This window comes from Prionailurus bengalensis, chromosome E1 (assembly GCF_016509475.1).
Source record: "Prionailurus bengalensis isolate Pbe53 chromosome E1, Fcat_Pben_1.1_paternal_pri, whole genome shotgun sequence".
Classification (NCBI taxonomy): domain Eukaryota; kingdom Metazoa; phylum Chordata; class Mammalia; order Carnivora; family Felidae; genus Prionailurus; species Prionailurus bengalensis.
In genome coordinates this window covers 27,012,968-27,040,059 of record NC_057347.1, presented here as the reverse complement: position 1 = coordinate 27,040,059, position 27,092 = coordinate 27,012,968, and the positions used below count along the sequence as shown (strand labels likewise).

The 27,092-nt window shown below is 38.9% G+C and overlaps 1 protein-coding gene across 4 annotated transcripts in view; it reads left to right on the top strand.

Moving 5' to 3' along the window:
- The first annotated feature begins 3,575 nt into the window (after window positions 1–3,575).
- The window catches only part of CLTC (clathrin heavy chain), a 65,931-nt gene continuing 42,414 nt past the window's right edge, over window positions 3,576–27,092 (top strand). Inside the window, exon 1 of one of the 4 annotated variants that reach the window (XM_043583892.1) lies at window positions 3,576–4,135. In XM_043583892.1, coding sequence (XP_043439827.1) covers window positions 4,094–4,135 — 42 coding nt within the window. In that variant the 5' untranslated portion in view covers window positions 3,576–4,093. The remainder of the gene's footprint in view (window positions 4,136–27,092) is intronic. The other 3 variants (XM_043583889.1, XM_043583888.1, XM_043583891.1) reach the window with 3 other exon arrangements.

Below are 27,092 nucleotides of genomic sequence, written 5' to 3'. Positions count from 1 at the left end.
GTGGGTTAGGTTTAAAGTTTTGCTTTAAGGGGCACCTGTGTGGCTCAGTTGGTTAAGTGTCCGACTTTGGCTCAGGCCACGATCTCACGGGTTGTGGGTTTGAGCCCTGCTAACAGTTCAGATCTGGCCTGGAGCCTGCTTCAGATTCTGTGTCTCCCTCTCTCTCTGCTCCTCTCCCACTCATGCTCTGTCTCTCTCAAAAATAAATAAACATTGGGGCACCTGGGTGGCTCCGTCGGTTAAGTGTCTGACTTCGGCTCAGGTCATGATCTCATGGTCCATGAGTTTGAGCCCCGCATCAGGCTCTGTGCTGACAACTCAGAACCTGGAGCCTGCTTCAGATTCTGTGTCTCCCTCTCTCTCTGACCCTCCCCCGTTCATGCTCTGTCTGTCTCTGTCTCAAAAATAAATAAACATTTAAAAAAATGTTAAAAAATAAACATTAAAAAAATTTTAAGTTTTCGGGGCGCCTGGGTGGCGCAGTCGGTTAAGCGTCCGACTTCAGCCAGGTCACGATCTCACGGTCCGTGAGTTCGAGCCCCGCGTCAGGCTCTGGGCTGATGGCTCAGAGGCTGGAGCCTGTTTCCGATTCTGTGTCTCCCTCTCTCTCTCTGCCCCTCCCCCGTTCATGCTCTGTCTCCCTCTGTCCCAAAAATAAATAAACGTTGAAAAAAAATTAAAAAAAAAAAATTTTAAGTTTTGCTTTAAATTTAATCTCTTAGGGGCACCTGGGTAGCTTGGTTGAGTGTCCAACTCTGGATTTGATTTAGGCTTGGCTCATGATCCCAGGGTCCACTGTAGGATTAAGCCTCACCTTGGGCTCTGTGCTGAGTATGGAGCCTGCTTGGGCTTCTCTTTCTCGCTTTCTCTCCCTCTGCCTCTCTTCCCTGCTCATGCTCTCTCTGTAAAAAGCAAAAAATAAAAAGCAAAAATATCTCTTAATGTTTGAGAAATGTCTTTACGTTGTGGCTTTTGCAATGCAGCTAGCTCATGCTATTTTTAAAAGGTCAAGTTAAAAGGTAGTGGCCTTAATTTGGGGGCTGCTTGAAGATAAGCACCTATAGAGCAATCAAATGAATTTTTTTCTGAGGTATCATACTCACTAGATGTTTTACACACACACACACACACACACACACACACACACACACACACACACATATAAAATATATTTCCTGGCACAAAATATAAAATTAGGGGTACAATAAAGGTTTCTTGTATAGGTTTTGAGAAATGGACACTCCTCAAAATAGCATATGAACAATGCAGTTTTTGCTAATGGTGCTTGCTGTGACTCAGAGCGAGGACCTACTATTGAATACACTGATAAAAATAGCTTCAAATTGGAAGAACTTGACCATTTATTTTTATTAATATGGCTACTTACTAAAATTTTATGAAACTAAAAGCCAGGATGATAACACATTAATACAGTATACGTGTAAAGACTTTGTCATAGTTAGAAAAAAACTCCTCCCAAACTTAGCATTTGTTTTCTGATTTATTAGGTTATGTATCTTCTCTAACTTAAGGTAGCATCTGAAAACAAAGCCATTTGGTTACTGCTCAGGTAACTGCTAACAGTGACTGCCTTTGGGACTTCTAACCAAGGATAACCTTTCTTTTCGCCTTTATACCATTAGCAGGAACAACTTACTACTGTAAAAAGCTCTCTTTATTACCTCAACCAAAATTATTCCTCTTTAAAATGTACAGGTTTGGGTTTTAATGTTTATCATCTGGACCCTTTTTTCCTCTTGAAACATTTTGGATTTATTGATTTGAAGGATGCAGTGTTCAAAACGAACTGGTAAATTATAATCTGTTTTTCTTCTCCCTAAATGACTTCTGAAAACAATGCATTTTTACATTTCTATGTCTGATGACACAGCAGTCATTAATATAACGTCAGTGCACTTTTGGTTAAGATATTGCATACATTCAAATATCCAAGCTAAAATCAATTGCTTTGGGAATTCTAAATGTACAATGCTTAAAATTACAGGTCTGCATGAAAATACAATACAGTTATTAACAACTTAAAGAAAATTTTGGTGGCCCATTCATGATATAGCTCTTGTACCTCAGATTCTGAGATTAGAAATGTAACCCGATTAAGCTATTGCTTTTACTGCAATAAAACAGTAACTCCTTTAGATTTTTAATTTAGAATTTGTCTATTTCCAAAAAGGATTGAAAGCAACTACTATTAAACCGGAATTAGAAAGGTTGCAGAATACAGAACATATTCAAACATTTTGCCTAGCATAAATATTCACTCTTATGGTGACAAGGCTTTTCTTTGCAATGCAAAACAGTCTCTGTCTCCTAAACTGCCAAAGATTCTTCTCTCATCCTAAGTAGGTGAGATATATTTTGGGAAAAACATTAAAAGCAATTTAAATGATTAAGCAAACTTCTCTAAGCAAAACTGCTTAACACACAGAATTATTGTATACCTAATAGGGTTTTATGTTTAACTGAAAAGGCCAGTAAAAAGAATTACTATGTGCTTATTTTTCCTCAAGATCTTTCTGGAAAAATAATCACATCTCCTATAAAGATGAAAGGTACAGAACTAAATTCTTGTATCCTTTATTGCATTTGTGTCATTAATGAGATATTACAGCTTATACCTTAGCAATAAACTACTGGGAAGGTTATTAATTGATAATGAATACCATAGTTCTATTAATGCTGTTAGAAGACAAGATGTGCCAGCCAGGTTTGAAGCGCTTACATTCCCAAACGCTGCTCATCAATGGGCAATGTTAAGGTGGTCCCACTGAAATACAGCAATTAATAGCTAAACCCTTTTTCGAAGAACGTGTGTTAATCACACCATAGACCCTTAAAGGTGTCAAACTTCTCCCTTAAACTAATTATCGAGATCTTTCAGACTCATTTGATGTGGCTAAAAAATCCTATCACAATTTTGGTCCAATTCTGTAGCACATATATGATACTCTAATTCTTTATACCAAGCTTGACTCATGTCACATACGTGTCCGCCAAAATGTCCGCAGAAATAAAAGCTATCAGGCCAGCTTCAGACACCTCATAAAAGGCCTTCACTGTCCTTTGGGCCAATTATTTAGGTAACGTACAAAGAGACTGCTAATTCTAGTTAGAATCCAAGCGTCAGCTTCTCCAAGCGTCAGTACGGTGTGCATAAGGGCAGGCAGTATCTTAAACCCCATTTCATTCCCACTCCCTGAGATGTAAGAAACCACCCACGGTTTGAAAGTAGGCGGGGGAGGAGTGCTGCAGGCGGCTGCCAAGAGAGCGCTCTTGCAAGGAGGCCGTTTCCCTGAGTCACGGAGAGGGCGGGAGGCTGAGCCCATCTACCCACGCCACGTCCTCTTCGTATGGGAATCAATTTAAATAGGCAGGGCCCAGAAGGAAAGTGAGTAACACCGCCATTCCTCACAGCAGCCCAACAGCCACTCTATTCTCAGGAGACACTACACTTCCATAGAACTCGCCCCGCACTCTGGCAGCTATCAGCCGACCCTTCCTGACCAGCATCACGTGCACCCGGAAGTACGTGGGTGGGACCTAAGCGCCCACGGAAATGACGTCGGTCACTGCTAGTCGCATGATGTGGCAAAATGCAAAAAAAGGGGGGGGGAGGAAAAGAAGGAGGCTGGGGAAAGTGATGAGTCTAAAAAAGTAGTCCCTCCGAGTCCTCTAATTTACCCTCGTGGCGCAGCAGTAAGCGAGAGCTCCTCGGTGTACTGCGCCCCGAATTCCTGCGCCTCACTGCACCGCGGCACTCCGTGGAGGGGTACATAAGGCGGAGGGGGTGAGGTGCCTTGGGCGGAGTTCTGTCGTCGGGATCCCTCCGCAGGGCTCAGCCGTTTCCGGAGTCTGCGCTGCGCCCGGTTCCGCCATTGCGGCTCTCCCGGACCCTGGAGCCTCCGCCCCCGACCCGAGCTCTTTCGTCTGCCTGCCAGTTTCCTGCGTCCCCGGAGAGTATCCTGCTGAGTCCAGCCTTCCCCCTCCCCCTTCTCCTCCTCTCCCTTGGAGAGCCTGGGCAGCCACTGCCCCGCAGCCCCAGTGACAGGAGGAGACCATACACCCCGACAGCGCCATGGCCCAGATTCTGCCAATTCGTTTTCAGGAGCATCTCCAGGTGCGGCTGGGTTCGGGCCTATGAGGGCTGTGGAAAGGGTAGTAGGAAGGAAGAGGCTGGAGTCTGGGCCCAAGCAAAAAGCAGGATCGGAGCGGGGTGGGTATCGGTGCTTGGGGTATTGGGGTAGATGGAGGATAGGGGCGCTATCTTGGAAAGCCTAAGGGTTAATGGTGTGGGACTTGGATAGAAAGGACGAGAGTCGGGGTGCAAAAGGCAGCGAGGCCAGGCCTGGGTTCGAGGGCCTCTATTTTCGCTTCCTGGGTGGTAAAAACTGCGCATTCTAACCCCCTCCCCCCATCGCCGTTTTATTCAGTTCATTCATTTGGGTTGCTTGGCGGGGGGTGGGGTGGAGGTGGGGGGTGGGAAGGAATCTCCCGCGTTTCTTCCACAGCAAGGATTTTCAATCCCTAGGCCAGTGCAGAGCTGTCATCTCCGATTGCTCTTCTCTTCCCTTTCCCCATCGTGTCTGTATTCGGCAGTTGTGGGGCGGGTGGGCTGGGGAGGAGCAACCTTTTTTCTTCCTCCCTCTGCGGCTCTCAACTGGGAAAGGCACCTTCCCCTGGGGGTGGGTGGAACGGCAGTGACTTGCCTCAAGCCTTCCCTGAGGCAGTAGGAACAGAAGGTCACTGAAGGAACCAGGAGGAGGGTAAATGGGGGAACGTATTTCTCAGGGCGGTGTCAGTCTCAGTGCGTGGGGTCAAGGTCCCTAGGGGTACTCGTCTTTTTTTCCTTTCTTGATTTCTCTGGGGATGATGCAGCTTTTATACCCTCTTTCGTTTTAAGAGGTGGGAAAGAGTTATCTATAGGTTATCTTGGGGTCTGCTGGAGTATAGCAGGTAGTTGTGGGCTTGGCGTAAGTACTTCCTTCAGGATTGCATGGAATGAAATAGAGTCCTGGAGATAGAGCATACCTGTTCTGAGATATGCAAGGTTGTTTGGTCTGCAATTGGCTTACTTTTAGTAGGTTCTAGAGTTCTTCCCCGTGGTGCATTTTCCTATGCAACATACTGTCTTATCTGGCAGTTTGCCCGTGGCGGGCCCAGGCAGATAGATGATCATTGGAGGGCTTGACTGAATTAAGCCGTTTTTGAGCTTCTGATTTTCTTAGTTCACCAATCCTGGTTTTACTCTGGCTGCAGTAATTTATTCATGTATTTTGTTTTCTTCCCAAATACCCCCTTAAAGAGGCCTGCCTCAGCTCATCTTCTGAAGGCCTGAATTCATAATGATAAAAGATGCCGTGGTTTGACATGATATTAATGTTAGTGGCCTATTGGACACCTTACCGTTGAAAGCTATTTTATTTACTTTCTCCAGTTGGTATACATAAAGGATTCTTGTTAATAAAAAGATTAATAAAAAGGATGACTATTTAGGCTATCCGTAACATAACTTCATTATTTCTTTACAGATATTAATCATCTTTGCATCAGCAAGAAATTTTTTTCCTTTAAGTTTTGAATTGTAATGAATAAATTTAAAAAATAAGTAACACACCTTTAGTCATCTGTGCTTTTCAGATAACTCATTTGAAGTAATGGAACACTTTTACAAAAGGTTAAAAAATGTTAAGTGACAGTGGACACAGAGAAGTTCTTGTTTTTGCTCCAAGTTTTAATTGCTGTGTTCTTTCTGTTAAAGTGGGGTGTAAATAAATGTAAAGAGTTGGGAAAATAATATTTTTAGGTGTGAGGGGAAAACACAGGCTCATTCTCACACTAGAGTGTTGCTGAAATATAATCTTTCTGTAGATAAATGTTTGTAAATTATAGACAGAAACAGGTACTGTTGGTGTTTACAAGGCAGAGGTATGTCCCATTAGTAAACCCTATTTCTTAACTAGTGGTGATTTGAGCAGTAGCTTTTCATTTCGATTAAAGACGAGATGAGAATTGTTAAATAATCCCAGAGATTGGAATCTAACCTTGTCACTAATTGAAGACAGATTTAATATGGGTCTGATTTCTGAGTTTCTCCATATATTCAAGTGAAACCATTTCCTTTTGAAATAATTTGAAGATTTGAGTATAAAGCAGCTTTGCAAATGTATTTGGAGAATTCAGTCATTTTTTTGTAGTACTATGCCATGCCTAAAGTTAACTTCCAGTTAATAATTAACTTCCAGTTAATAATGGTTAATGGTGCAAAGGGCCCCAGTCACCAACTTCTCACAGAGTATCTCCTACCTTCTCATTTTTATCCCTTCTCTTTTTTAAAAAATTAATGAGTATTATTTTAATAGGCACCTCAGGTCTTTGGCCTGAGTTCTGCCAGTTTGCTAAGTAGCAGAAAATTTTCTGAAACACTTAGGATAAAAATTGGGAACAAGAATTGAGGAACTTGAGTGTAGAGTTAGTTTTTTGTGAAAATTTCCAAAGGTGAACTGTAAATGAATTTATTTTTAACTATTCTGGCCAACTGAAGGATCTGTCATCAAGGCTTGGAATTATATGAAATGAATGTTAAGTATTTTAAGTTATGAAGGTTGTGTGTGTGTGTGTGTGTGTGTGTGTTCAGGATTGCTAGGCTGATAGTCAACAGATGAGTGCCTATTTGGGCAAGATATTGCTAGAGTTGCAGATTGTAAAAAACATCCTAGACTATACGTAAAATATTGCCTGCAGTTCTCAGTTCTTGGCACATTAAGTATCTTTATGCTGATTGGCACATTTTACTGTATACCCAGGTTCTTGAATTCTGCAATTAAAAACCTCCCCACCCATTTTTTTTTTTGTTTTCTCTTTGATCCATAAATGCAGGCCTGGAATGTGTCGTGAATTGAATGGTAGAAGTTCTTGCTATGACTGTTTTGATTTGCAAAGAGAGAGCAGTGCCCGCTATTATTGTGATATTGTATATGCTTAACTATACTCCTTGGAAGAGGCATACTGCCTGGAATTCTGCCGCAGTTTACCTTGGGAATAGCTTTCAAGTTTAAGATGTATCATGTTTTTCAGAATTTTCCTAATGGTCTATTTACTTAAAGGGGTGTGGCTAATTGTGGTGAATATGCTTGCATTCTGTTTAGGAGATAATGTAAGACGTGGAACTGTGTGCATATAGAACAATGGTTGTTTTCGTGCTAGTGTATAGTGAAATACGTGATTTTAGAAACCTTAACCTGTGATATTTGAATTATATTTAACAGTATGTTTTTTCCTGTCACTGTTACTGATGTGATTTTTCTTTTTGAGAGCTACTGTCTAAAAGAACTTTCTTCCGTGATGAAAATATATACTAGTGGGACACTTGAGTGGCTCAGTTGGTTGAGCATCTGACTTTGGCTCAGGTCATGATCTCACTGTTAGTTTGAGCCCCACATCAGGCTCACTGCTGTCAGCCTGTCAGCTCCGAGCCTGCTTTAGGTCCTCTGTCTCGCTCTCTCTGCCCCTTCCCTGCTTGCACTCTCCCCCAAATAAATAAATATTTAAAAAAAAGGAAAAAAAGAATATATATTAGCTACATAAGGATACTGAAATGTGGTTTGTGTCACTGAGGAACTAAGTTTTTACTTTTATTTCTTTTTAATTAGTTTAAATGTAGATGACCACATCAGCCTATTGTCTACTACATTGGACTGTACATTTATAGGCTTGGTAAGAGTGAAGGTTTATCTGATCACCCATATTTGTATGTTTAGAATATTTTATTAACCAAAATTAAAACATTCATTATTTGAAAGTTGTTGGAAAAAAAAAAGTGTTAGTTGAATACTGTCTCTTTTGGGAAGTGGTGGTGATGAACAGTGACTAGTGAATGAAGGGAACAGTAGACTTCTTGTGAGAGCCTGTTTTGCCCTATGAATATATGTGGCTGGGTGCTTTCAGTCTTCACTTAATCCCCCCAGACATCCTTAAACACTTAAAAAAAGTGGGACTCTGTCCAAGGGAACACAGTATCAGAATGGGATTTGAACCTGGATCTTTGGACACAAAATATTTCAAAGAAATAGGATGATTGGCCTTAAGAGAAGTTATACAGTATCCTACTTCGCTTTTTTCCTGTTGGACTTTGCTCTGAGGATGTTCTAATTTGACCAGAATGTTAAAATTTCAACACGTAAGGAGTATAACATTTTCAAATGAGATATTTTACATTCCTTTCTTGGGGTAGTGATTTTTCAAAATCTGATTTGTATTTTACAGGTAAGCACATCTCCTTTCAGACCCTCTTTTCATTGGAAATATTCTGTATTTAGATTTCATGATATTTACAGTTGAAAAAGCAGATTTGCTTATCTAGGTTATTCCAAACATAAGTTTTCCATAATTGAATCAATTATCAGTTACTATTTAGTTTTAATTAAATTTTAAAATAAATTCAGTTACAGCAACCACATTCCAGGTGCTCAGATCACATGTGGCTTGTGAAATGTGGCTATAATATTGGAGAGTATTGGAGTATATAGTATATAACCTCTTCTGGGGGTGCCTGGGTGGCTCAGTAGGTTAAGCGTCTGGCTTTGGCTCAGGTCATGATCTTGTAGTCCGTGGATTTGAGCCCCGCGTCGGGCTCTGCGCTGACAGCTCGGAGCCTGGAACCTGCTTTGGATTCTGTGTCTCCCTCTCTCTCTGCCCCTCCCCTGCTCGTGCTCTGTCTCACTCTCTCCCTCAAAAATAAATAAACATTAAAAAAAAACAAAACTAACCTTTTCTGTTTCTCAGTAAAATAGGCCTGCTGCTTCACAAAGTTACTGTAAAGATCTGAGGTCATGTATGTGAAAGTACTTGATGTAGCAGTTTAGGAACATGAATTGTGGGGTATAAAATTTTTGTCCAGTACATTTTATTCATGTAGCTCACCACCAGTGATACAGTATTTTATTTGCACACCTAGATTTTTATGGTTTATAAGTGTTTGATAATTACCTAAGATTTGAGTACTTATCAGCAACTATGTTAGACTAGGGACAAAGTGATGAACAATACTGACTATAGCTTGCGTTGGTTAACTGGCAAAGGCTGTCCACACATAATTGCAACACGTTATATAATGTCTGATGCTGTGCAAGACTTAATAGAAATATTTGTATGATACAAAAGTGATCCCTCTCTGACATGTGCCCAAAAGAAAGAAAATTTTTAATTTTTTTTATTATATTCCATGAGCTCTCACTGTATGCCATTGGTACATTTTTAATTAGTGTTCCTTGGCCAGATACATTTGACAAACCTGATCATCATATCTGATAAAATACCAGCCTGGAATGCCAATCAGACCTTTGCTGGTGTTATATATGTCCTATGTTGAAATGAATGTTCTCACTTACATGGGAAATGAGTTCATAACTGATATTTCAATCCTTTATATTAGAATGAGGTTATTTCTCTAAATTTATTTGCATATATGTCATGATGAAGCTACTTCACAAAGTCAGCTCTAGATGTTTTTTCCCCCTTCTTGGCCAAGTGCCTGTGGCTAATGCTCTTAACCCAAAGGGATGGCAGGAGGCTTGGATCTAAATGCATTATGCAAAACCCAGCTGTCAGAGTTGGATTTTGTGTTTCCTTTTTTTTGTGTGTTATGAAAGATATAATTTATTTTGCCCTAACTTTAAAAAAAAAAAAGTATTTTTAGAGAGCAAGCACGCACACACACACACAACGTGGGGTAGGGGTAGGGGCAGGCTCCGCACTGACAACGTACAGCCTGATGTGGAGCTCGAACTCACATACCCTGAGATCATGACCTGAGCTGAAGTTGGACTCTTACTGACTTAGGCACCCATATGCCTCTATTTTGCCCTAACTTAAATTTGCCCTAACTATTCACCAAACCTTGGGGCACCTGGGTGGCTCAGTTGGTTGCGCGTTCAACTCTTGATTTCCACTGTCATGATTCCAAGTCATGATTCTGGGGTTGTGGTATCAAGCCCCATGTTGGGCTTCACCCTGAGTGTGGAGCCTACTTGGGATTCTCTCCTTCTGTTCCTCTCCCCCATTTGTACTTTCTCTCTAAAATAAAACAAAACAAACTTAATTGTCCTGCCATCTACAAAATCAAAATTAATTGACCATTAGAGTTATTTGAATACCTGTGTACTGAGGACACTGCTAAATATTGTATGTTCATGATCTTATTTAATTAGCAAGAAAATCCCATCAGATAGGTAGGGTTAGCCTTATTTTGCACTTGAGGAAACTGAAGTTCATGGCAGTTAATCTGTAGAGTCAGACAGCTAATAAGTGGATGGCCAGACTTTAATACTTGGTCTTTTTGCAGTGTGGCACGTTGATGAATGGTCTATATAATTTGAACTGCAAAATATAGCAGTTTGTTTGCATCTATGTTGTGGTGTCCTTTGATGTACACATTCTGCCAGTGGTTTGTTTTTAGGTCAGTAGTTCTTTTTTTTAAGTTTTATTTTATTTTGAGAGAGTGTGAGAGCACATGCTTGCATGCTCAATAGCAGGAGAGGGGCAGAGAGGGAGAGAGAGAATCCTAAGCAGGCTCCGAACTATCAGTGCAGAGCCTGATGCAGGCCTGAACCCACAAGTTGTGAGACCATGACCTGAGCTGAAATCAAGAGTTGGATGCCCAACTGAGTGAACCATCCAGGCACCCCAATAGTTTTTATATTATAAGAAAAGTAGGGGCCAGTGAGCTAACATTTGACTTTCTATGCTTTAAGTGGCTATTTAGATGATGTTTTTAAAGGGCTTTATTCAGGTTCCCACTAGAAAATTGTGCAGAATGATTGGGATCAGGTTAACTGGTAACGAGGATTATCTTTATCCCTCTCAAAGCTGAACTTCTCAAACATGTCTATAAGAGAGTTTTTCTTAATGACCAGAGTGTGAATATGTTTTAGTTTAAAGCCACTTATGAAAGCAGGAAACTTCTATTTTACTGTATTATTTATGTTTTTGTAAATGTAAATGTTTTGTAATGTAAAACTTGAATAGAACTCTAGGAAAAGTGGCACTTGAGGTGGGGGTGAGGAGGAAAGTGGGAGTTGAACATGCTTGCTCAGTGTGAATAGCATAACCATAGAGGGGAGAAATGGTTACAGGCTTGTAGGGTTTTGCTTTGGAGGTAGAACTACCAGTAAGTTATATTCGTACTTCCTGTTCTGACTCATTGGGTAAATAGGACTTTTAAGTTCTGAAGTAAAGCAGATTTTAAAGCTTATTTCTGAAATAATAGGAATTGAGTGCATTGAAATCATTTTGCCACATTAAAAAATTTAAATTCTCCTGTGTTCTATTGTGGAAAATGTCTCAGATGTTTGAGATCTTTTTATCTTTTCTGAACTTCCTCATTAAATTAAAATAATACTTTTTGGCAAGTGGAAAGTTATACTGGGGTGTGTTTTTGTGTTTATATCATAATACTTAGCTTATACAGATACTCAAGTATTCTTTCTTAGACCTGTGCTAGAGCAGAGTCTCTCTTTATCCAGTAGAGTAGAATATATATGCCATGCAAAAGGGAAAAAAACCTACCATGTACCCAGTTATTGAAGCCAAGATCTTGGAGTTACACCAGATTCTTTCCTTTTATTTTCTTTTTCTTTTTTTAGTGTTTGTTTATTTTGAGAAAGAGAGAAAGAACACAAGTTGGGGAGAGGCAGGGGAGAGAGAATCCCAAGAGAATCCCGGCATAGGGCTCTATCTCAGGAACTGCAAGATTATGACCTGAGCTGAGGTCAGGAGTTTGACACTTAACTGACTGAGCCACCCAGGTGGCCCTTTCATTTTATTTTCCACATCCAGTCCATTTCTGGAGTAGGGAAGGGAAGAACTCTAATAGTGATGCACTCTGGGGATCCTAGGGATTGCAGTTTCTGATGACCTTGAGGGGTGTGTGTGTGTGTGTGTGTGTGTGTGTGTGTGTATACACACACACATGTAATGCTTTAAACAAATTCATTTTACAGTTTTAGAGGACAGGCTGAAATGAATCCCATAGGAGATGATAGAGTTTTGGCAGGATTGTATCCTTCCTCCAGGCTCTAGAGGAGAATCCATTTGATGACTCCCATCTATTGACTGAGAATCAGAGTAGATGAAAATGGGATTTGGGAGAGTTGCTTTCATCTGTTTCTGACTAGCTGACAAAAAGGACTTAAAAACCACCATAGTGGACACAGTGAAGCCAAAGATTAACCATGTATACTCAACTTGGCAAACAGGTGACTTTGGATAATTCATTGAGGGTGAATAATTAGGGAAAAAACCCATAGGGAGAACATGGTTTACAAATTCTTGTCTTTCTCCACTCTCTTTGGTACTGTATATTTCTCCCTTTTGAACTAGGTAAATCTAAGGTGATTTTCTTTTTTACTATAAAATATTCTTCAAGAAGGAGTTCCCTTATATTAAAAGCCTTACCAAGTCTCCACATTTATTGAGTCCTCTCACAGCTAACTTCTATTTTGAATACTGCAACATGTTCATTGAAGGCTATCATAGGCTTGAAATCCATCTGGATTGGTAAGAGGTAAATGTAACATATCTAATAATTATCGTTCTCTGGCCTCACAGTTATAACTGTTGGATGGGGTAAGAAACATTTTAAGTATCCCTCAAAAACTCAATCTATTAGGGGTATATTTCTGGAGATCATAATCCAGAAACAAGTGAAAAAAACAACTCTCCTAATATGCAGATGGAATTTTAGGTATGTTCTAAAATTCCCATGATTGTACCTTAATGGATTTAAATTTTGTTTTCTTTTTAATGCTTATTTATTTTGAGAGGGAGACACAGAATCCAAAACAGCCTCCAGGCTCTGAGCTGTCAGCACAGAGCCCAACATGGGATGGGGCTTGAACCCACAAACTGCGAGATCATGATCTGAGCTGAAGTCAGATGCTTAACCAACTGAGCTACCCGCGGCCCCTGGATTTTTTTTTTTTTTTAAAGCACTTTAATGGAATGGAGAGGATTTTCCAGTGTTTATGGAAACACTGGTGTAAAAAAGTGCATATGAAGAGTTAACATGGTTTCTGAAATGTGAAGAGTAGAAAAACATTTTCAAGTAAATTATTTTATAATTTTATTTATTTATTGTTAAGTAGGCTCCATGCCCCCATCATGGGGCTTGAATTCACAACGCTGAGATCAAGACTGTCATGCTCTATTGACTGAGACAGGCAGGCACCCCTGTAAATTATCTTATAATTTTAAATGTCTTTATAAACTAAGTCAAATGACTACTTGAAGTATGTATTGAGCATATCTAATTCCTAAGAATTTAATAGGGCCAAAGATCTTTTAAAATTGAGATAAAACTCATACAACCAAAAATTAATCATTTTATTTATTTATTTTTATTTTTTTGTTCAATATATGAAATTTATTTAAAATTAATCATTTTAAAGTGAACAATTTAATGGTACATTGACAACATTGTGCAACCAACACCTGTATCTACTTCCAAAACCTTTTCATCTCCCAAAAGGAAACCCCAAATTCATTAAGAAGTATCTCATTCCCACCCCCCTCCCATCCCCTGCAACCACTAATGTGCTTTCTCTCCCTACAGATTTACCTATCAGTGGACTCATACAATATGTGACCTTTTTTGTCTAATGTTTACTAAGCATAATGTTTGAGGTTCATCCATGTTGTAGTATGTATCCCATACTTCATTCCTTTACTCAATACTCGATTGAGTAGAAGATATACTGCATTTTATTTGTCCTTTCAGTAGTTGATGGACATTTGGATTCTGTTTTTTTCAGATGACTAAATATTTTTTCTTTTTTTTTTTAATATGAAATTTATTGTCAAATTGGTTTCCATACAACACCCAGTGCTCATCCTGACAGGTGCCCTCCTCAATGCCCATCACCCACTTTCCCCTTTGGATTCTTTCCACCTGTTGGCTATTATGAATGGTGCTGCTGTGAACATTAAAGTTTTTGTTTGAATACCTATTTTCAGTCCTTTTGGATATATACTGAGGAGTGAAATTGCCAGGTCATATGGTTTAGAACTGTGTTTTAATTTTTTGAGGGATTGCCCAACTGTTTTTTCATAGCAGGTGTACCATTTTACATCGTCACCAGCAATGTATGAGAGTTCTAGTTTTTCTGCATTCTAATACTAGTCAAAAGCTTTTTTGAGTGTCTAGGGAATGGTCTGCTTGCTAAAATAAATACCCCACTTGGGTACATAATGGTATTTTTAGTTCTATCTGTTCTGTCCCAAGTTTTGTAGCTCTGTCCTCTCTTTATTTAAAAAAAAAAAATTTTTTTTTTTAACATTTATTTATTTTTGAGACAGAGAGACAGAGCATGAACGGGGGAGGGGCAGAGAGAGAGGGAGACACAGAATCGGAAGTAGGCTCCAGGCTCTGAGCCATCAGCCTAGAGCCTGACTCCGGGCTTGAACTCACGGACTGCAAGATCGTGACCTGAGCCGAAGTCGGACACCCAACCGACCATGCCACCCAGGCGCCCCTCTGTCCTCTCTTTAACTGTGTGTCCTTCTTTAGATGGTATTTCAATTTCTTCTGAGACACCATGTATTCCCCTACATATATTTGGGCTAGGCATGCATCCCTTGTAATTGCACCGTTGTAATTACTGTGTGCTTGTTATGCACTGAATAGAGGAGGCCATAGCTCATTTACTGTAGAATTGTCTGTATTAGTGTGGTGTCTGGCATACAGTAGCTTTTAATTAAAATGTATGATTATGGAAAAAATACTTTAGAACTAGGAAGAGATCTGAGGAAATCTTTAAAAGTTTTTTTCTATTGGAACTGGAAGAAAACTTCAGAGAACTGTTGGCATTATCTGTGGCATGTAAAGAAACTTGATACAATACAAATAGAAAGCTGCAGTAATAGAATATATACAGAAACAGTTGATCCTGGAGCAGTTAGGAGCAGAATTGCCCCTGTGGACATCAGCAATGTGGAAGATTAACTTGAAGATTTTAAATTTAGAGAAAATCCCAGAATTAAAAGAACAGGAGGTGTGACAGAATAGGTTACAAATCTAAGAGTTATAGAAACCAAAATAATTGGAAGCTCTTTTTAGACAATGGAAGAAAATTTAACTGCTGTGAAAGAGGAAACAAGATTTAAAGCGTTCAGCATTTTAGACAGGCCTGGGGAAGTTTTAGTACCATGAATTAAAAAAAAAAAAAATCTATAAGCATCCATAGCATACCCTTTCCCTGACCACAGTGAAGCAGTATCTATAGGGTTTGGGATGGAAGGTTTTTTCCATTTTTTAGAAAATATGAGCTACATACAAATTGTATACTCTAAACTCTCTGAGCCTAAAACCTGTTATTTTCCTTGTAGGTTGTTACCTTTGTAGTGATGACAAATTTATAGCTTAACAGAAAGTAAAGAAAAGCAGTTTCAGACATAAATAGCAGGCTATAAAATATTCAATTGATGTTAAGTTGCCAAATAATAGATGCTCAATAGGTATTGGAAAATAAATCCTGGTCAGTTAGTTATTTTAATGTTTCAGACTCCCTGACTTTGCTAATACTAAATGATTTTGAGAAAGCTTGTAACTCTCCATGCTGAGTGTTCATTCATTCATTCTGTTGAACTTGGAATTTTTGGCATTTAGGTTCACAAGGAAATAGTCCAGTGATTCACATGTAAAAAATTGATTCTGGCCTTGTAACTTGTAGCACCTCTGTGCTGATCATGCTTTAAATGATTGCTCCGACTAGGAAAATGAGCACTAACCATATAATGTCTAATTTCCTAGCAGATATGTTGGTATAAGTTAGAAAAAGACATGAATATGTGCAGCAGTAACGGGGTTGGGCTGAATCACTGGGTTCCCACTTAAAAATACATTTTGGGAAGTTGTTGTGTCATAGAATGAAATTTCTTTGGGACCTTTACAATTTTAATAGTAAGGAAACTGACCAGATGTTTTAGTTACTTACACCGGGAAACCAAGCCTGTGGTGTCTGCCTAGGGACATTCACATCATCCTTTGAAGAATTTTAGGTTAGGTCAGCTCTAAGTTTTATAATCTTGGACCCTCAAAGTAAGCCTCATTTCTAGTACTCCGAAAAGAGTGTTTGGATAAAGTCTACGACCCCCCTCCCTTCCCCTAACACACATAACATACATACCTATAATCAGTTATGATTTTGGTAGCATTCACTTGCTCTGTGCCAGCTGAATGACATTTATGCAGAAAAGGACATGACCTTGGAGAATCTGCAAGATTTGAGACTTAAAAACTTCCCAATATTCCCCTGTAGTTTGATCAGAATCGAGGTGTAATATTTCATCTAATTATTGGACTGTTTTTTAAGGGTGAGTCAAATTTAAGGTTTTAAAATTTTCCAGTCAGTAGTTGGCTACAAGTAGGAAAAATTCTTTTTGAGTTTCCTGATAATTTACCAAAACTAATAGTCTTACAGTCCAACTGTGGTTCCTTCTTGAATATAGTACTTAATTTTGGAGTGAGTGACCAGAGTCAAATTCTCCTAAGAGACCGTAATTGCCTGAAAGGCTAACATGGAGTGGAAACAAAGGGTCAGCAAGAGTTAAAAGCATTTTTACTTCTTGCTTGAAATGTGTGGAGTACACAAAACAATGGCCAGTATCCTGTTGATGGAAGAACTAAAGGAATGCTGCATTCTCAGCATTTGTCTTCATTTCCTGTAGAAGACAAACTGCAGTTTTTATTTGACATTCTGCTAGTTTCATGGCTAGTTTCAAGGGCTCAGTGAAGTGACTGGTGTCAGCATTTTTTTTTTTTTTCCCACTGTGATTGATATTAATGAAGGTAGAGGATGTTTAGGGGTTTTTAAAGGAAATTATGCTGAGTGGAATACTTGGGATAGGAAGTTAACCAAATCTTCAGGCACTTAACTTCAAAGTAACTACATTGAAAAAATAACAGCGTTGAGTGATATCCAGGTATCAGCAGGTCTCTCTCAAATTGTTGACTTCTTAACTTTCTAGTGGTAACACTTACTAGTAAGTCTTTATCAAGATACAGGATTCATTTACAGAAAAGGTAACTGAAATAGGACAATACATGGAGTACCTACAAAATAGACTCATCTGAAATATACTAGCTTGTACGTACTTCCTTTCCATTGTAACTCTTCAGATGAAACCAGGAGGAAGGATCTGGAAAGTGTAAAGCTAAGCACTAATTATGAGACATGTTTTTAGTAATGCTGTCATAAACACAAGTTTTAATGTATTTTGATTTTCAGCTGATACAGCTGGTAAATGAGTTCTCTTCTGAGTTTACCAGTCATTCATTAGGAAGCAAACTCCCTGAGTATGCTTATAAAGAAGGCTGTTTGCAGTGAATGTTCCTATTGATCAAATGTAACAACTGTTGGTTGAAATTAGTAGGCTCAAAGCAAGACGAATATTCCTTTAATTATATGATGTTTGTAGGCACAAACAATTGTGATTGGTTGCTGTGTGATAGAGACTGTGCTAACAGAGTCTTCCTGTTTAGTCCAAGAATTGGGCATTGAAGAATAGCATGGGGGTGCCTGGGTGGCTCGGTTGGTTAAGCATCTGACTCTTGATTTTGGCTCAGGTCACGGTCTTGCAGTTTGTGGGATTGAGCCCCACATCAGGCACTCTGCTGTCAGTGCAGAGCCTCCTTGGGATTCTTTCCCCCTCTGCCTCTCCTTGCTTGCTCCCATGTGCACTCTCTCCTTCTCTCTTTCTCTCAAAAATAAACGTAAGAAAAGAAAGTGCATGGTTTTACCTGGTTGTATTGTCTTCTAGCATTTTCTGCCTTTTATAATAAATGCATATTATTGGATTGCATACAGCCATAGTCCATTCAGTCCCTTTAACACTATTTTCATAGTTTAATCACTAATGTATTCTAATAAGGTACTAACCATCACTGGGTTCCTGATTCCTGCCATATATATAAAGGGTTTTCTAAGCTGTGTTTAGTAATGTGTTTTGAGTAAAGCAAATTGGCCTACCATAGGTTTGACTATGTAATGTTAGTAGGATGACATCAGAGCCATTCTGTTTTGAAAAAGTATATATCATGATGTCACAGTCCCGGAGTAGGTACTGTAAAATGGCAGAAATCCATAAAATAAATCCATGAAATAGGGAGTGCTTATGTGGCCTTGCACTGTTTTAAGTGCTTGATGTGTGCTAAATCACTTTAACCCTCCACGTAGCACCTAGGCATGCTTTGCTCAAGCATGAATGAACACTTTCTCTTTTCTGTTGCCATGTTTACAGTCAAATCAAGTATAGTTCCAGAATCAAGACAGGAAAAACAAAGCTTTTAAGTCATTAAAAACTGATGAGCCTTCAACATAGATTTCTGAATCTAATTCTGCTGAAGTTCAAAAAAAAAAAAATTTTTTTTTTTAGGGGTGCCTGTGTGGCTCAGTTGGTTAAGCATCCCAACTCTTGCTCTTGGTTCAGGTCATGATCTCAAGGTTCTTGAGATCGAGCCCTGTGTTGGGCTTTGTGCTGATTGCAGGGAGCCTGCCTGGGATTCTGGCTCTCCCTCACTCTCTGTGCCTGCCCATGTTGTCTCTTTCTCAAAATAAATAAAATTAAAAATTTTTTTTATCATATCTCTGATTTTAATACAATCTTTTCCACACTTATTTTTTAAATTAGAGATTCATCATACAGTTGTGTATCTTTCTCCAAAAGCGTTATGATATTGATGAATATCTTAGAAATTGAGGCAGTGGCAGTTTATCAAGCATAAAGACAGTCCTCTCTTTTCTCCTGTTTTTCGAAGAAATTATATCTTATTATATCTGCACATTCTTAATCCTTTGTAACCCTGGGCCTTTGCTGTTTGAAAGTGTAGTGATTTCTTGAGGGGAAAGAGCACCTAGATTGAGGAGTTTTTCCCTTGGGTTCTCACTTCTGCTAGTATTGAACTTTGCAGATTTTTTTCTCTCAAGCCTCCTGCAAGCTATCTGGACTTTAAAACTTGAAGGTTCTACTTTTTCCTCCGTCTTTTTGTCTTGTTTGAAATTCTTGTATAACTTTACCAATTGTCCTTCCTATTTTGCCAGAGTTTAATTTTAAGTTACCTTTTTCTCCTTGTTGGACTCTCAGGAAAAACGTCTGAAAACATTGCCCTTCATTAGACTGTGCAACGATGGAAATGCATATTTTGTGCCTTCCAATAGTAGTCACATGTGGCTGTTGAGTACTCGAAATGTGCGTAGTGTGACTGGAGAACTGAATATTAAATTCTATATACTTAAAATTGAATAGTTGCACGTGACCAGTCGTTTCGGTCTTGGACAGTGCGACAAATCTTCGTTCTGATTGGACAACTCCTTTAGAGTATAACTAACTTGAATTACATCATTCTTTGGTTTGATTTTCATCTTTACCTTTTGAAAGTTGTATTGTTCCTTCCTGCCCTACAGGTAAATTGCCTAATAAAAATCTGATCCTTATACATTTAGTTTTCAATTTCTGTAACCTTGTAAGAGAATAGAAATTAATCCCTTTTTAAAAACTTGAAAAAAATAGGAAGCTTTCATATAAGAACTGGGGAGAGGCATATACCCAGTCATCTAGATTTTTAATATTTTGCTATATGTGTTTCTTTTGTTTTAAACATTTTAAAGAGATTCAAGCCATCATGACCTTTCCTAAATACTTCAGTATACGTCTTTAGAAAATAAGAAAAAAAAATTTAATTTATTTTGAGAGAAAGTGCAAGAGAGAGAGAGAATCCCGAGCAGGTTTTGTGCTGTCAGTGTAGAGCCTGACACAGGGCTGTATTCCTCAAACCTTGAGATCATGACCTGAGTGAAAATCATGAGTTGCACACTCAACAAATTGAGCCATCCGGGCGCTCTTATTTATTTTTTTAAGTTCATTTTTTTGAGAGAAAGAGAGAGGGGCAGGGGGAGAACACTAGTGGGAGGTGGTAGGCAGAGAAGGAAAGAGAGAATCCCAAGCAGGCTCTGTGTTGTCAGCCCAGAGCCAGACTGGAACTCTGTATTTTAAAACATAGATATTTCTGAAAAAGTATACATCACTTGTTTTGTTAATGTTCCTCAATTTTGATTCCTCAAAAATGGGTCCTCGTGATTAGTCCATGTTATGTACTTTCAGCAAGAATACCACAGAAGTAATGTGTTCTTTGTACTTCATCATATCAGGAAACATACTGTTGATTTGACCCATTGCTGGTGGTATTAACTTTGTTTGATGAAGGTTGTGTCTGACAGGTTTCTTCCCTCTGAATCTCTTTTCCCCAAGTGTCGTAGGAAATACCGTGAAACTATGTAAATATGTCATTCCTCAAAATTTCATCCATTAATTTTAGTATCCATTGATGAGTCTTCTCTGAATCAGTTATTGTGATACTTGCAAAAGAGTGACTGTTTAAAAATTCTATTGATTGGTCTTTCACCACTTTTTGAGAATTTTTTTTTTTAACTTTTATTTATTATTGAGAGACAGAGACAGAGCATGAGCATGGGAGGGACAGAGAGAGGAGGAGATACCGAATCTGAAGCAGGATCCAGGCTCTGAGCTGTTAGCACAGAGCCCAGTGTGGGGCTCAAACTCACAAACTGCGAGATCATCGCCTGAGCTGAAGCCAGATGCTTAAGGGACTGAGCCACCCAGGCGCCCTGGTCTTTCACTGTTTTTAAGTTTGCTTTCTTTATAAGGAACAGTTTTTCTTTTTTTTTTTAATTTTTTTTTTTTTTTATGTTTATTATTGAGAGACAGAGAGAGACAGAGTATGAGCAGGGGAGGGGCTGAGAGACCGAGAGACACAGAATCTGAAGCAGGCTCCAGGCTCTGAGCTGTCAGCACAGAGCCCAACGCGGGGCTTGAACACACAAACCGCGAGATCATGACCTGAGCCGAAGTCGGACACTTAACCAACTGAGCCACACAGGTGCCCCTATAAGGAACAGTTTTTCATTTTTTGTTAATTATTATTTTTTTATTTATACTAGTGTGGACTCCTGATTTCATGAACCTCTTTTAATTTATAATTGTCCTGAAAAGTATACATATTATAAAAGAAATGCTATCTTTCTGTAAGATCATTTTTGCCTCTATAACATTAGTTAGACATATTGAAGAGCAAAGATGGAAGAGGCTTTCACTCTTTAAGAAAGTTCTTTTATTTGAAGAACTTAAATTTAGTTGGATGAATCGACTTGGAATTATGTGGTATGGGCCAATTAGGAAACATTGGGAAACTCTGGTTTTGGAAAGGTGTAGTATAGAGGTGCGTGTGTGTCTTTTAACCAGGTGGCCTAAGCTTTTCTGCACATTGAAGAGTGAAATTCTATGGTTGCTTTACATTTTAACTTCTGGTTGGTTTTGTTTGTTTGTTTGTTTGTTTGTTTGTTTGTTTTTAGTATTGAGCTCTTTAGGCTAAAGAGAATTTTTTTTTTTTTTTAATTTTTTTTTCAACGTTTTTTATTTATTTTTGGGACAGAGAGAGACAGAGCATGAACGGGGGAGGGGCAGAGAGAGAGGGAGACACAGAGTCGAAACAGGCTCCAGGCTCCGAGCCATCAGCCCAGAGCCCGACGCGGGGCTCGAACTCACGAACCGCGAGATCGTGACCTGGCTGAAGTCGGACGCTCAACCGACTGCGCCACCCAGGCGCCCCAAGAGAATTTTTGATGGTACTGACCTTATGCCATCTGTTTGGTTAGCTTTCCCAACTTGCTCCCTCAGCAAAGGTGGTAGAGCATATTCGCCAAGTTTGTTAGAAAGCTTTAGCAGTGTTCCATGGCGCACCTAAAAAAAGGAATTAAAATAAAATAGGGTTACTTACTTTGAAAATGTTACATGGTTCCATGTTACATGGTTTTGAAGATTTTGGTTTCTACCTAACTTTAGGCAAATTAAAGAACAGAATTGAAAGTTTGTTGAGTGTAATTTCCTATTCTTTAAAAAGGAAAAAAATGGCATTTCACAGTGTCTGAGTAAGTTTAGCACCCAGAGACCACTAATCTATTATCAGTAGTCAAAAGATATTCACACCCAGAGTTACATCCAACCTGTAGGACAGCTGAATTAAGTAGATAAATGCAATACAAGAAAAGCTAATCTTGAGCCTAAGTACTCTTGAGTTGTGTGTTCTAAAAGTATCTATTGAGCCTTTACTGTGTGTCAGACATTGTTCTAAGTGCTCTACATTAAACACAATTCTGGGAGGTACTGTTATCTCAGATGTTCCAGAGGAGGAAACAGGTACACAGATAACTGATTAGCCCATGATCATCGAAGTGACAAAACTGGCACTAAAATCCAGACGTTTTGTCCTTATGAAGAATCTACAGAACGAACTAATTTTGAATGGCAGTTGTACTTTATAATCAATGTTATATATTTTTATAGTAATTGTCTAGTTGAGTGAAGAACGTTCTGTGTTCTCTAGATAATAGGGGGTCTGAAATACTATCCATATGCCTCACTACAAAAACTAGAAATGTAGTGTCCCCACCCCCCCCCCCAAGCCCCCCACACCCCACACCTCCCACCGCCCCCAGGCATGTTAATCCAAATTGGGGTGAGAGGGAGAGGAGAGGGAAGAAGAAACATTTTTGTATCATTTCTAAAATGTAACTCCAGGATTCTCCAGAGTTTTGGTTTGGCTGATTAACAATACATTGACTTAACTTTTTGGAAACTAATCTAGGCTTAAGTGTCAGGCCCTACAATATGCACTTATGGACCAGTGCCCAGAATGTAGTGTGGAAAGGAAACGAATTGCAACATTTGAGTTGGTTTTCAGAGAAGTTGATAATTTGTATGGTTTTGTGCATCTGCAATTAGTCTTTTGTTTTTCTTTGTTTAAAGGAAGGATGGAAATCTATACTTTCATATACATAGGTTGTCTCTAAGATGGAAAAGCATCTCTAATTGCTGGGGGGAGAGAGGTATTACTGGAAGCATAGGTGGGTCACTTCTCAGTATACCCTTTTGTGCTGTTTGAATACTTTGCCATATGCATATAACTATTAAAAAAAAATAAGTAACCCCTTTTCTTGGACCTAAGTTTATTGATTCCATATTTTTAATTAAAAATTTTTTTTAAGTTTATTTAGAGAGAGTGAGTGAGAGTGGGGGAGGGGGAGAGAGAGAATCCCAAGCAGGTTCTGTGCTGTCAGCGTGGAGCCCGACAGGGGGCTCCATCTCACCAACCTGAGCAGAAATCAAGAGTCAGACCCTTAACCGATTGAGCTACTGCCCCAACTCCATATTCTTTTTAATTTATAATAAAAAGTATAAGTTTTTTGAAGTTAAAGAAATTCTTACTAGAAATTTCCAAGCATATGTCAAAACAATATCCCCATTTTCAATAGTAGCAACATTTTGTCAATTGAGAATATTAAAAAAATGTAGCCAGAATTTGGATATTATTATGTATTCTCTGAAAATTGCTGCAAGTTTGGAGACTCATATGCCCTCTGAGTTTATTAGTGGATTGTTGCACAGTTTCTGTGGTAGATTGCTCAGATACCATGAGACCTTTATAATTGACTAAGAATTTTGTATGGCTTGTGGTGTTTGAAAATAAAACCTTTTTTGAGGGTTGTGGAGCCTGCTTGGGATTCTCTTTCTCTCCCTCTCCCCCATTTGCTTGCAGGTGCTCTCTCTCTCTCTCTAAAAAAATAAATAAAAACTTTTTAAAAAACATTGTTGCTTTTTTTTTTTTTAAGTTTATTAATTTTTGAGAGAGAGAGAGACCGAGCACACAAGTGGAGGGGAGGGGCTGAGAGAGAGGAGACACAGAAAATCCCAAGCAGGCTCTGCACTGCCAGCACAGAGCCCCATGCGGGGCTCATACTCAAGAACCGTGAGATCATGGCCTGAGCCAAAACCAAGGATTGGATGCTTAGAAGAACTGAGCCACCCAGGTGCACCCCCATTGTCGCATTTTAAAAGTTTAATCTATATAGATATTAGTAGACATAGTTGTCTAGTATAACCCTTTTATTTTTTTATTTACTTATATATATATTTTTAATTTACATCCAAGTTAGCATGTAGTGCAATACTGATTCCAGTAGAACCCAGTGACTCACTGTTAATGATGGTGACTTGCCCTATTACTGTGTGTTTTGGGATCTTTCCCTTTTGAATATGTCATGGGAAAATATGGGAAGAATTGGTGAGTATTCTGAGCACTCTCACTGAAAAAGGATCACTAGTAAGGAAAAAAATCTTACTGATCTTATTTGAAGAAGTAGAGTCAAATGTAACTTTCTCTGAACTGATAGGAATATGTCACTTGAAGTTCTGTCACTTAACAACTGGGAGAGACTTTGTAGGAAGGAGCAGTTTCCTATGTAGTTGTATAAATGGGCATTGATTATGTATGCTTTTTAAAATGTTTAAACGGGGGCGCCTGGGTGGCGCAGTCGGTTAAGTGTCCGGCTTCAGCCAGGTCACGATCTCGCGGTCCGTGAGTTCGAGCCCCGCGTCGGGCTCTGGGCTGATGGCCCGGAGCCTGGAGCCTGTTTCCGATTCTGTGTGTCCCTCTCTCTCTGCCCCTCCCCCGTTCATGCTCTGTCTCTCTCTGTCCCAAAAATAAATAAACGTTGAAAAAAAAAATAATTAAAAAAAATAAAAATAAAATGTTTAAACATGTGGAATTGGTGAGAGCTTGACACTTGCCTTTTGTTTAACTTTGTTTTTTAAATAAAGCATGGCTATTTCATATGGAGTATTTTGAATAGCACTAGGACATTCTTGGTAGAAAAGATAAAAAATATATATGCATAGCTTTCTTGGTAGAATGTGTAAATGAAGAATGAGAAAAATATGAGGATTACATAGATTGCAAGGAGTGCAAGAACCCCATCCATTTGTAACCAAATCTGCTTTTTCTTCAAATAAAACAACCCTGAGGTTGGAGGTCAGTGCCTACTGTTGACAACATGCTTTTCTGACTACATTTATTCGGGGACCTAGCTGGGAAGTAAGAAACACAGATTTCTTGACTTTCTTTTTTTCTTCCTCTACTGTCTTTCCTAATAGTTTCTTTTCTTATAGTTGTCTTGCACCTGCCTCTGAAGAGTAATTTGAGATTCAGTTAGTTACTATTTGACCCACACTATTAGTTTTTACTCTTTCTCAACATTCGAGGACTTAAGCTGTGACAATTGAAGCTCAAAATTGTCTTATGTGAATGCTTGCTATAGTGACTTAGAAACCCAGAATTCTTCTTTTACAGAATAGTTTAGAAGATAACATGTTGCTCTTACACATATAGTTCTGGGTGGTCTGTAAGCCATTAGAATTTTTTCTCCACAATTACTAGAAAGGTTACAATGGAGGGGCGCCTGGGTAGCTCAGTTGGTTAAGTGTCCAACTTCGTGGATACTTCTACAATGAAGATTAATTTATTTACTATTACATATGAGCCAGTATGTTTTGATGTCAAATATTCACTATTAACAGGTTAAAATTCCCCTACAGGGCCGCCTGGGTGGCTCAGTCAGTTAAGCATTTGACTCTTGATTTCAGCTCAGGTCGTGATCTCATGGCTCATAAGATGGACCCCCACATGACAGTGTGGAACCTGCTTGGGATTTTCTTTCTCCCTCTCTCTCTGCCCCTCCTCTGCTCTCGCTTTCTCTCCCTCCCTCCCTTCCTCCCTCCCTCTCTCTCTCTCTCTCCCTCTCTCTCTCCCTCTCTCTCTCTCTCTCTCTCAAAAATAAATAAATAAAAAGAAAATTACATAAGTCTGAGGACCCATCCACTCAGAAAAATAGATGTCTATATCTTTGAAACTAGTGGACAACTTGTTTTGTATAAGGCCTTCTGAAGCCCACCAACAATCCCTTCGTATGTGGTTGGGGTCCTCATTTATCTTCCTTCATTAGTTCTGGACCTAAAAGTTACTACAAAAGTTAAAGTCATGAAGAAATGAAAGTTAATAATTCCTAAGATTTTATTTTAACCAAATTTGTTACAAATTATTTATCAGCTTGTATACTTGCCTTGCATTGCAGCATATACTTGAATTTGTAAAGGTAGTTAATCTTCTACTTTATTATCATGTTTGTATTAATAGTTAGACTATTGCTTGACTCCTTGCCCTGGTATTCAGTAACTAAGTTATTGTAACTACACTTTGTAACTGGTTGTGCTTGCAGTCGTTGAAGTGAAAATAAAATGTAGTCTCTTAATCTTATGTTTTATTTTATTCAGAAGCCGGCCTAGTTATTACTAAGTGTGATTAGCAGAATTTGACAAAAGAATTTAGATAAAATACAGTTAACTTGGCTCAGGCCAGTCCATAAGAGAGTAGTGACAATGGTGGTCTCTGGGGAGGAAAATTGGATATCTGGGCGGTCACAGGCAGAAGGAAGACGTGTGTGTGTGTGTGTGCGGGCTTTTTAATTTTGCTTTGGATTTTGTTCCATGTGAATTTATTATCCGTTGGAAAAAAGATAAAAAAAATGGCCAAGGCTAATGAAACCTTCAGTAACTTTTTAGCGGGACTTAATCTGTTAGACTACATTTAGGCACCAGAATATTAATGACCCACTCTGGTAGAGACCTTCTAGCAAGTGCCTTTTTCTCACACACTTACGTGGTTTTCAAAAACCTACCATCTTTAGATTCTCTATATTTATTTAGCAAATACTTTAATATCTTCTTAATATACAAAGCAAATCTGATTCCATTATTTTCCTTGTAAAAACCCTTAAGTAGCTTCCTTTGCCTTTGGAGACATTCAGGATTCTTACTGGGATACATTCAGCTTATCAGTTTTAGTTCTTTGCTCCGCAAGCCTTTCATAGTCATATCTCTGGACCTTAGTATTTGTTCTTCTGTTGAGCATTCTCTTTTCTACCTTCCTTGGACACATTCCCTTAGCTGTGGGCCCCCTTTAACCAGGTCCCTCTTACATATCTTTGTTTTGGCGCTTTTGGCAAAGCATTGCCAATTGTTTACGTGTCTGCTTTTGTTAGTTCCTTTACATAAGAACTCTGAAGTTTTAAATCTCTTTTTATGCTGAAGTTAATTTTCAGATTCCTAAAATCCAG